Source organism: Myotis davidii, unplaced genomic scaffold (assembly GCF_000327345.1).
Source record: "Myotis davidii unplaced genomic scaffold, ASM32734v1 scaffold79, whole genome shotgun sequence".
Taxonomy (NCBI): Eukaryota; Metazoa; Chordata; class Mammalia; order Chiroptera; family Vespertilionidae; genus Myotis; species Myotis davidii.
Window position 1 is genome coordinate 4,992,765 of NW_006294339.1, and position 11,791 is coordinate 5,004,555.

The 11,791-nt window shown below is 47.3% G+C and overlaps 1 protein-coding gene across 3 annotated transcripts in view; it reads right to left on the reverse strand.

Annotated features, from left to right (window-relative positions):
- Positions 1-11,791, reverse strand: part of DAB1 (Dab, reelin signal transducer, homolog 1 (Drosophila)) — a 1,114,753-nt gene that overhangs the window by 16,189 nt on the left and 1,086,773 nt on the right. For all 3 annotated transcript variants that reach the window (XM_015566970.1, XM_006768369.2, XM_015566969.1), the window contains 3 exons: positions 7,994-8,056; positions 5,570-5,678; positions 271-819 (listed from right to left, as the gene is read on the reverse strand). In XM_015566970.1, the coding sequence (XP_015422456.1) occupies positions 271-819; positions 5,570-5,678; positions 7,994-8,056 (721 nt within the window). The remainder of the gene's footprint in view (positions 1-270; positions 820-5,569; positions 5,679-7,993; positions 8,057-11,791) is intronic.

Consider the following 11,791-nt stretch of genomic DNA (forward strand, 5'->3'; position numbering starts at 1 on the left):
TGGACATCCCCCAAGGGCTGCCGGGCTGCCAGAGGGATGTCTGACTGCCAGCTTGGGCCTGATATCCCAGGGAGCAGACCTAAGCCAGCAGGTGGACATCCTCCAAGGTGTCCCAGACTGCAAGAGGGCATAGGCCGGGCTGAAGGACAACTCCCTCCCCGAGTGCACAAATTTTTGTGCACCAGGCCTCTAGTATATAGATAACTAAGATTAGTTCTCTGAGCCTAGACACAAGGCATCACTAGCACTAGGTTTAGGAAGGGCACTCACGTGAGTTGGTTGATGGTGTGGTAGATGTCACAGGGGTCAAATTCAACTGGGAGATGTCAAAGTCATCACAGTCATCTGTATCCTGTGCCATCCCGACTTTGCTGAAGTAACTGGAGAAGGCCTCTGAGGTACAGGTGAGGGAGGGTTGGTCGGGTTTGCGGGAGGGCACGGGTGGAGGCTGGGCCATCTGGAAATCCTTAAACATTTCTTTCCCCATTTTCTGTCTGGGCTTGTCGGTCTGTGGACTTGACTTGGTGGAGTCACCCGTGGCTGGGACGGTTGTGAGGGGAGTGAGGGGACCTTGGAACATGGCGGCTGGCAAAGGCATAACAGTTTGTGTGGGCATGAAGGCGGCTGGCGGAAACTGCCCGGCCACAGCTGGCCAGGGCTGCTGAGTGGCAGGGAAGAGACCCGGCTGGCCCCATGCGATGGGCTGAGCCCCTGGCATCACCTGAGCGACTGGTGGCTGAGCACCCATGGCGATCTGCTGTTGGACGAGGGGCTGCTGGCCCCAGAAGGATGGGAGGACGGCGCCCATAGCAACGTAACCTGAAAGGTGGAAAAGGAGAGTCAGGCATCCTGGGAAGGAATGATTCCTGGAGTCAGGTGACTGGCCAAAAGGTACTGAGCAAACCCCTGAGTGTCCAGCTGTGTGCTAGGGACTGGGGATGCAGGGATGACTAAGACAGAAGTCCCTGCTCTCAGGAAGCCTGCCTGCCAGAGCAGTGGTCAGGGAAACCTCTCTAAGGGGATGACTCGTAAGCAGAAACTAGACTGTGGTGAGAGAGCAAGCCAGGCAATGTGTGGGGGCGAGAGCAATACTGCCAGTTGTTAAAGGCTTCTGACATCACACAGCCTCCACAGCCAGAGTGTCTCAGTGGGAAGGGCAGAGGACTAGGAACCAGGCCTGGCTGGGTTTGAATCTTGCCTCCCCTTTTTGCTAGACCCAGCACTCCATCCCCATTTTCAAATCTTTTTCCCACTGGCACCTTTTCCTCCAGCCAATGGAGACAACACTCAACTTGCTCTCTCTCGCCTCTGCTGGTCCATTTGCCTTTAGAAAGCATCTCCTACTTCTTTGTGTATCTACCCCTTATATACTCTTTGAAACTCAGTTTAGCATCACCTCCCTGTTCCCTGACCTCTTGGCTCACTGGTTCTTCTCTGAGCTTCCACAGTCCTCATGTTCATCTCTCTCATGGCACTTGTCACACTGCCTTGTAATTGCCTGCTTATTCTGCCTTTCCTCATTAGACTAGAAACCACCTTCTAGCAGAAACGCTTTATTTTCTCTCCCCTAGCCCTTGTGTCTAGCACAGTTTGGGGCACACATTGGCTGCTCCATAAAAGCTTGAGCTGGGGAAAGGCTCTCTATAAGGTGAGTGAGTCATAGTAGAATGAATACCTAACTGCATCCTTCCAGGGATGCAACTAGACTCCAAGGCCTGTAAGTGTTGTGACCTCTGGTGAATCTACTGTTGGTAGCAGGACATTTTTCCCCCCTCCTCATCATTTTTTTTTTTTCCTACAAGGAACTAACAGATGGGTTGAGCACACTTTTCTGGAGAGAGCTATTAGCATGTCTCTGTGGCTTCATGCCATCTGTTTCAGACCAAAGTACAATATTCAACAGGAAAAAAGGCAGCACAGGGTAACTAGGCATCATGTTGGAGAACATGCAGGTCTCACTTGCTTTTCCTGTGGGGGGCAGTGCCTGCCGCCTGGGCTCCTCCCAAACCTGCTTCCTAGGTGCTCTGGCCACACAGCATCACACATGCCTGATGGGACACCTCCGTGGCAGGACTGTGGCAGCCCCAGACACAGGGAGCCACTTGGTGGCTGCCACTGCAGCCACATAACAGCTCAGACTGTTTACTCATTAACGTTCCACAGCAGAGGGAGGAGGTGCCAAGGAGCATCTGTTTATGCCACTGAATTGAGATCAATCATAAACCTCCTTGCTGTGAAGTGAAGAGAAACACCTGCATCACTGCCTTGCACTGAGATTTTTAAAAAGTGTTGAAAATTGCAATTTATAACCAGATGCTCGTATATTCTGGGGACATGCTCATTATTTGCTAAAAAGAAAAAAAATATCAGACTAAAATGTAGGAAAGACACTGAAAACCAAGGGAGTACCCAAAATATATATAGAACTTGCATGGTGCCTCTCATCTACATTATTTCACTTGACTGACTGACTGATTCAGTTATTCATTCAGAAATATCCCTACTGGGTGCCAGAACTGTTTTAGATGCTGGAGATTCAGTGAAGAACAAAACAGTGAAAACAATCGTTGCTCTCGTGGAGCTTACATTTTTAGAGAAACTGCAGCTTCATGGGGGAGGTTTGATGCAGCTACATAGAGCATGGGTAGCAGAGCAGGGCTCCCGCTGAACAGGTAGCAAACATTAGGTGAGTGGTTTCTTATGGAACCACAGTTTCTTATGGAACACTGCCAGGCACTGCTTTAAATATTTTGCTACATGTATTAACTCATGCAGTCCTCAGAACAGCCCCACCAGGTGGAATCCTTATTCCCATTCTACAGATACATTTCCTAAGGCTCAGAAGGGATTGAGCTGAGTATTACACAGCTGGTTAGTGGTGGGGTCTCACATTCTCCAGGCCCCCAGGTTCTGGGGCCAGCTTTGCCATGTGCAATCAGGAAGCCAAGGACCTAAGCTTTATTAGATTCATTACAAAAAAAAAACATTGCAAGAAGATAAAGGGAAATAATAGAGGTACGACAAGATGAATTTTCTTCTATTGTAGGAATCAGAGTAATAATAATAATAATAGAATTTTCTACAGGAAGCATTTACAAAATACCAGCCTTTTTCAAGGTACTTAAGTTTCCATTTAATCCTCATGATATTGTTGCAGGCAACTATTATTTTCAATTCAGTTAGAGAGATGAAGAAGCTCTGGCTCTGACAGGTGAAATAATTTGCCTAAAGCTTGTAAATACATGGGGGAGCCAGGATTCAGACCCAGTCCATTGGCTGCAAACGCCTCCCACAACCTGTCCATTGTACCACATGCCCCACTCCATTGCCCCGTCCACCTGTCACTGGTGCTATAATTAGGGACAGGTGGACAGAGATGCAATAGCTGCAGAGATTTTTAAGGCCAGTTAAGGAAGTAGAAAGGCAAATCATTTAACACCAACTGAAGCCTAGTTTTGCTCCTCACTGTATTTTAAGTAAAGTAAGAAAGCAAAAATATGCTAATTAAAATTAATTTTAGACTCATGCTCTAAAACTTGGAAGCTTGGAACCAACCTATCACTTTTTTTTTTTTGGTAGCTGTATAAACCAAATCTGGATGTGCAGAAATGGCTCGTCCATAGTTTGCAACAGGGCTGGTCAACCAGAAAGATTAAAATCTAGGCTTTCAAAGCCCTCCCCTGGCACAGGCTTGGGGACAGGCCCAGGGTAGTGCTACCTGGCACAGGCAGTTTATCAGGTGCTTCTCATCAAATATTAGGGCTTGAAGACATGAGCAAGCACCCAATCCCACCCTCTCACTTATAGGGAGGGGAATGGAGACTGGAGGGGCCAATCATCCCTCCTCTGCCTGGAGTACTCCTAACCCCGATACCTGCTTGGCTCTCGCCCTCACCACTCCCAGTCTGCTCACGTCTCTTCTTAGTATGAGCCCCTCCTGATTACAACCTCTACTCATACCTGCCCTTCACCGGCTCCAAAGCCCTCAGAGCCAGCTCTACATTTTCTCTTTGTCCATACCGCTTATCATTGTCTCACATGTTATTTCTATGTTGTTCTTTGTCTCCCTGCTAGGAAGTAAGCTCTTTGCAGGCAGGGATCTGTGTGTGTGTGTTGTATTCTTGGACACACCTCAGGCACCTAGAACAGAACCTGGAACACAGTGGGCCCTCAATAAATATCTATGGGACAAATATGCCTGGGAATTAGTGAGTTTAGTGCCTGGGTTGCCATCACTTGTGCAGCATATCTTCATGAATGACACAGCACAGGGATTCAGGGCTGGCAGCACAGGAACATGGTGCATTTCTGATGGAAACTGCTTCTCTTATTTAAAATGACACACAAGGAAATTTAAAGATCCTTTTTGGGTAAATAAAACTGTTCCTCACCATTATCCTGTTTTAAAGGTGGATAAAACATTCAACTGGGAAACTTAGCAACTGAATGCATTTGTAGGCTAGAATTGCATCTTCTAAATTGTAAGCAGATCCAGTGGCTACTGAACTTTGCTACTTCTCAAAGTTCCTGGTGATCCCTGGGCTTATGAGGAGTAAGTGTAACTATTTCAGAACAGGGTCTACATTAGTAATTCACTTTGAATAACAATGAGATTTATATTTGGTGGGAAGAATTTGTTTCTAACACTGTGTAATTAAAAGTAATTATTTATAGAAAAAATGCAAGAAGATTTGTATTCTATAATAAACTCCATGTCCTATTTACAAGATTACAGTAGAAAAAGAAAGATGAAGCTATGAATTTCAAATATGTAGTTAATGAAAGCGAAAAAGTCTAAATCTCCCCCACATGCAAGAAGCAAAACTAGTCCCATCTTTGGCTATGTCCACGCCATGAGGACTGGCCACATGGAGTGCTTGATGCCATCCAAACATGATGCCTGAGCTCCCACGATTTGTAGCTCACCTTTAATACTGTTCCTGTTGTAAAGTAGTCTATGCTTTTCATAAAAGAATATTTGGAAAAGAGAACAAATACTTTCTGAATCAGCGGTCACCAACCTTTCGGACCTCATGGACCACTGGTTGGTGACCGCTGTTCTAAATCACTAACAGCCCCATCCTCCTCCCAATTCACCATGAAATAGTTTGCTCTGTCCCTTAGGTTTCCTGTATGGGGACCCTTGCCCTCCTGAATCTCCACCAAACCAGAAGGCAGATCACATCTGTCCATCAGAATGCAAGAGGCTTTTGGAGAACAGACTCACCCACTCTCCTTGGCCACCTCTTCTCCTCTGGCTCAGACGGACAGGAAGAAATGGACTTGTGCTGATCTGCATGGCTGTGTGTGCACCAGGTTCCCTAAATCTAACCACCTGAGTAACATGGAATCTTGACCATTCCATGTGAAGGCCATCACTGTATTCCAGTCAGCAGCATACCAGACCTCTGTGAAAGGCACCACCCCACCCGCCACCCCATGGCAGCTTCTCAGTGTCACCTGAAGAGTTACGAGACAATGGTGCTTCCACAGGTGCTCTGGCACATCTGGCGGCTGGTCCAACCCTTTCTGCAAAGGAAGGGAAGCAGGTGGAAAAAAGAGGGCTTACCTGAGGGTACAGCAGCAGTGCCGAAAGATACAGAACCAAACATGTCTGCATTCGCCGAAAGTGTCTGAGATGAAGACGGGATAAAGGCATCACCTGGAGTTGCAGGAGTCTGTCAGAGAGAGAGGGAGGATGCATGAGGCTCCTGGGAGACCTGGCTCAGCGATCATCCAGGATGGGAGGCAGCTGGTGCAGGAACATGTGTATGTGTGTGTGTGTGTGTTTGGGGGGTAGGGGGGATGCTGCAGAAACCAGCCAGGGTCCGGCCACTTAGGTGGTATGCAAACCACTAGCTGATTACACAGATTATCTGTAAAATGGGCAAAGTGATATCTACTCCTAGAGCAACTATGAGGATTAGCGGAGGTCATGCATTCAAATCACTCAGCACCATGCTGTAGATGCAATCACTGAGCACCATATAGTAGGTGCTCAGCAAACGAAGGCCAGTATTGTGACTATTTAGTTTGAGCCCCACCCCTTAGGGGTGTTTTCAGGCCTTCAAATTATCCCATAATACCTGGCTTTCCTCCTTTAGATGCAGTCAATCCAAATTGACATAATCGACTCAGAATCTACTACTGTGCACCCACCAGCTCTGGGCTTGTCACTTAAAACACAGTCAGTAAATAGTTGTTGACAAAATGAACAAATAAAGTTTAGGAACTGGAGCAGAGGTCCTTGTATCCTGGTGCCTCCCTAAATCTTGCCTGAATATTCACTTGCAAGAAGAAGTGTAGATTTCCAAGAAGATATTTTTTAAAAAAATGCCTGAGCTGGAAACTGCATAGTGTCTGGCCCAGGCTGGGGTTCCAGGAAAGTCTGTGGCGTGAACTGTTGGGGAAGGTGAGGGGCACTGAATTAAAGCCATCAGTGTTCAATTTCTTTTTAAAGATCCTTCCCTATTTGAGGCCCTTTGCCTATAGTGTATATCTATTCAATGACATAACATTCTTATACCCCTCCTTCCCCCCACACATACCCTGAGGATAGACTGGGGCAAGCAATTAATCCTGAAACCATGGCGATTAGACAAGGCTGTTAGACTAGCAGCTTGTAAGAAGAAGGGCATTGTTCTGAGGATAATTAAATACCCATTTGGACTGCACTGGGGTTCAGGGCCAGGAACACAGCCATGAGATGCTGCCGTAAGCACTTTTAAACACAATCAACATCATTCCCTTTTCCCCTATGAGGTGAGTCACATGCCCTCTATGGGCCTCAGTCTGCTCATCTGTAAAATGAAGGGAATAAGGTTAGAAGATCCCTTCTGGCCTTTCTAGCTCCATAGCCCAGGGTTCTGACATTACCAGTGCCCAGGACACAGCTGTTTCGCCCAGGGATGGAGCAGGGATGAGACTGGCTAGAGCTGCCCGGCTTCCCTGGAGACAGGAGCTACTGTCCCCGCCTTCATGGCTGCTCTGGGCATCAGGTGTTGGGGGCAGAACAGCTGTGTCTAGATTCCCTGGTGGCAGCTGGGGGCAGCAGGGTCTTAATGCCATCTGTCCTCTGTGGTGAGGTTACAGCCTTTTCTCTGTGAGGCGCATCTCGCCAATGAACCACAGCACCATCCCTGGGTTTGCACAGTGCCCTGGGGAGCAGCCCACTGCCAGCAGCTTCAGCTGGTGCAGCTGTGCTGAATGAGCCCCACCCATCTCAGGGAGTGGAGAGTCGGGGGAGGAGCTGAAGGGGCCATCTAGCTGGCTCTGTTGTTTGCAGTGGCTGCAGCAGGGTGGCCTTTGAATGCACCCAGTTCTCTGGGTTTCTATTTGGTTTTGGTTTTAATACTCTTTTTTCTTCTTTTCATTTTCAAATGAGGACTTCCTGCAACCTGTCTCCCTGCTAGCAATGACTGAGGTGGAGATGGAGAGAGAGAGAGAGAGAGAGAGAGAAATAGAGGAGAGAGAGAGAGATAGAGAGAGAGAGAGAGATAGAGGAAAGAGGAGAGAGGAAGTCAGAAAGAAAGGAGAGAGGGAAAGGAAGAAAGGGTCGGGAGAAGATGCTTCCTTTACTGGGCTGACCACCTGGCCATGCGGGTAGGTGCTGTCAGATGCCTCACGGCCTTGCTGTCCTGTTGAGTTTCCTCCCTATACCCACCTAGGTAATGTGCTCCTGCAATCAGCAGCCACATCCCATTCATGTCTCCGCTGCCCAGCATAATAGCAAGTCCCCTGGTGACCTGTAATTGCTAATGCACGGATGTATCTATTTCTAAAAACAGAAGCTTGTATCATAACTCCTCTTAAAACATAGCCTAGGAAATTGAGATTTAGAATCACTAGTTATTTTTCCCAGATCACACAGCTTGAAGGAGCCAGGGCTGACCTCCACCATCAGGCCTCTGCTACAAAGCGCACATGCTTTTCCCTGGGAGACCGAAGAAGGGAAGGGCAGGGATGCCGGGCACAGAGGGCGGTGCATACTTACAGGGGGAGAGGTTATATCAGGAGGGGTGGACATGTCCCCAAAAAGTTCTAATTGGGTCACAGCCTGAAAAGACATAAAAGATAATGATGTCACCAGGAGGAATACTGCTGCTGCGGGGGTACTTCTTGAAACACAGCATCCTAGGAGGATAAGTATTTCTCTTTCTCAACATCCCTACATAAATAATAAGCCCAGTTGGTCATTGCTACACCTCATGGCCCTAGAGACAGCACCTGGGATGTGGCCAGAATCAATTCTTGCTTCAATGTGTCTGGCTGTTTATTCAGACTCAGTCCAGGAGATCAGTGCTTGGCCACCTCCCATCAGCAAAACTAAGACCCTTCACACGTATTTACCACCGATGCCAGCACTGTCTCCCTTCTCCAGGAGATAACACAAGAAGGCAGTCACATCATTGGTTTTTCTTTCATGCGTGTGTTCACTTGTATACTTAGCCCTTCACACACTAAGTACAGTAAGACTTCATGGCCACCTCTCCGTGCATGCCCCCAACAACAGTGACCCTGAGAAGAAGGCATCATCATCATCCTCATTTCTACAGATGAGTAAACTGAGCCTCACAGAGGTGACCTCACAGAGGCTAAGACTTAAGTTTTCTCCATGCGGGGTATGCAGTCAGATGACAGTTCCTGAAAAAGTCTGTCTTGAGAATAAAAAATATAGTTGGAGGAAAAGAAATCATAGTATTTAATACCAGGAAGGGCATCAGAAACAGCCCAGTGCACACACTATTAATCAGTCCTCAGAACTCCATGGCTGCAGACACCGTGTCATCTGCAACACCCAGGAGTGTCTGAGTGACGCCAGCCAGTAGCTGTGGAGGAACCCTTTAAGATACACTTAGAAATGAATCTGCAGACTCTCCCAGCTGCAGAGACCATGGGGAGTCCCCGGCCAGGATCCCAGTGGCCTGACTTAAAGTACATAATCATATGCTTTGTGCAAACCTGCCCACTGAGGGAAAAATACTCTGCTCCTCTTCGGATTGCACAACTCTCACTGGGGGAACCTAAAACCACTCATTAGAAAGGACAGGGCGCATTCACCTGCTTGCCATGCAGGGTCCCTGCACCTGAATTCCTATCTCTACAACTCACCATGAAGAAGGGAACGCTCTCTCCTACAGACAGGTGAGGAGCTCTGGCGGCCAGACAAGGTGCCCACCTGGGCATATGTTTGGGTTCTACCACCTCCGATCTATCTCTGCTTCTTCTCAGAGCTGCAGTTCCCTCACTGGGCAATGGAGATGGTAGTATCTCCTTTGCAGATTTATTGACAACACTAATAGCAGGACTTTCTTTGGAGTTTGGCGAAGCCCGGTTTAAGAGGTACCAAAGGCTCTTTTGGCTGAAAGCAGCTTAGCCTGGCTAACTCACATTCAACTCTTCCCTTTAAGCTTTCAGATGAGCAGTAGTGCCTGGCATAAAGCAGGACCCTGAGCATGGTGATTTCCCTCCCAACCATGCAATGCTTTTCCCGTACACACGGGCTGAGCAGTAGGTGGTGGGCACTGTGCTAGGTGCTGGGAACAGAATAACGAGAAATGCCAAGTTCCTGCCTGCAGGGAGCTTACAGTCTGGTGGGACAACCCATAGACAGAGCTAATTTCAAGGCATTGTGGCAGGAATGGCAACAGACGTCTCCATAGGCCAGCCCAGGAGGGACCAGCCAGCTTTTGGCAAAGAAGCTCAATGAAGGTTTTCTCAAAGAAACAGCTCTGATCTGAGTCCTGAAGAAGAGGAGCAGTCACCCAGGCAACTAGGATGAGGAGGGGCCATCCGGGCAGATGGAAATACAGGAGCAAGAGGGGTAGTGGCCCAAGGCTGTCTAACAGTTTGGTTGAACCAGCGAGGGTGGAGAGAGGAGCAGGAGAGGAGACCAGCGAAGGGGACAGGGCCCAGCTCGTGTAGGACTCAGCACATTTCAGTCTTTTCTGCCCACTCTCTACCAACCTGATTCTCTCCCAAAGGATAATGGTCCAAGGTAATGAGATGGTAACAGGATGGCCAGCATGCTGGGTGCTCTCCCAAATCTGGCTGGACCCTAAATACTCCTTGTTTCCTTAGCTTGCTTCCATCATTTTACATTATTTGGTGAAACTATGCCAATCCTTTAGACTCTCTCAAATTCACAGGAGTAATAACTCTAACTCAAATGAAGCTTCTGGGCTTCCTAGAATTGAAACTTGGTGCTATTAAAATGGTCCCCACTATCTTCACTGGTAGGCAAATATTAAAATAAAGTTAATAATTAAGTTTCACAATTTACATTTCAAATGTGTTGACCTCATGGCACATTGTTGCTAACATCGTTCATATAATGTACTGACTCATTTTCTCCTTAAACACAACTTTTCATTTATTTATTTATTTTCATTTTTAAAGATGAAAACACAATGTTTAAAATAACTCTCATTCTTGAGATGTAGACTTCCCACTGCCTGATGGTTTTCACTCAAGGACTGAATGAGAAAAGCATGCAGAGGTGTAACACATAGATTATTTCATTCCATTGGACTTGCTGTTTAAATGGAACCTTGAGTTAATTTAAATTTTATATAAAAATGGACTCTTAGGCCATATAATTAAAAATAATTCTAATGGCTATATGTAATTGAGAATCTGGAGTAACATCTATTTTAACAACTTCCTTCCCCATGTTAACCCCAGACCTTTTATTTGTAACCTAACAAACCACGTTCCTTCGAATAAGATTGTCATAATGAATCACTTAAGGTTCTGAAGAGAACAAAATTAACCGTCCACATTAGTCAAACATTGTAGAGTTTACAATACACTTGGTGATACCTTATCATTGCATGTGATGCTCACTGAGCCCCATGACATCGGCAGCACAGGTGTCTCTCTCGTTGACTGGATTTTGCAGATGAGCTAACTGAGACCAAGAGGTTAAGCGACGTGCCTCTGATCCGTGAGCTAACAGAGCTGGGCTTGACCCGCAGCCTGAGCAGCATCTCATTTATCTGTTATGTCACAGAGCCTTCGTTACCTTTCTACCCCGTGGAAAGTCCAGCTCCATTGTGCTCTCTAACTGGCAGCCAAGCTCCTAAAAGGTCTGCCACGAGTCACATCCATCTGAAGACGTCACCTGGAAGGCCAGCTCAAGGTGCCTCCTTGTCTTTCCATTACTAGCACTTCAGACATATTCAGGCGAAGAAAGACTTGGCAGTTGCTGGCAGATTCTGCCCCTTCTTTAGGCCTGGCATTGTCCAGGGTAAGAAGAGTGACAGCAGAAATGCCAAGGCCAGAGACAGAGAGGATGGGTAGCTTGCATGTTGATGGGGCATCCCATCAATGTCTGTATCAGACCTGTCCCTCCACAGCCATCATTTGATATGAACAAATGATGTTTTCACAAGAGTATCTGCCATGTTACACAACCACTATTCCAAGGTTAGCCTCTGGGTCCTTCGTTCAACTACAATGCATGGGCCACAAAGTTTCAATTGCACTGTACGTGTGTGACCACACGTGGTATTTTGTGGCAGAGCCACACTCAAGGGGCCAAAGAGCCACATGTGGCTTGCGAGCCGCAGTTTGCCGACCACTGAACTAGACTATGGCAACTAGACTCCTATCCCCTCCTACAGAGAAATTCTGAAGGCACCACTGCTGAAGGCTGAGATGTCCTTGACTGACCCCAAGTCACATTCTTACTACCTATGTTTGGCATAAGGAGGTCCTTCATTTAGGAAAAGTATGGCACATCAGCTACTGTGCCAAGAGCAGGGGATACGGGGAAGAATGAGGCACATTC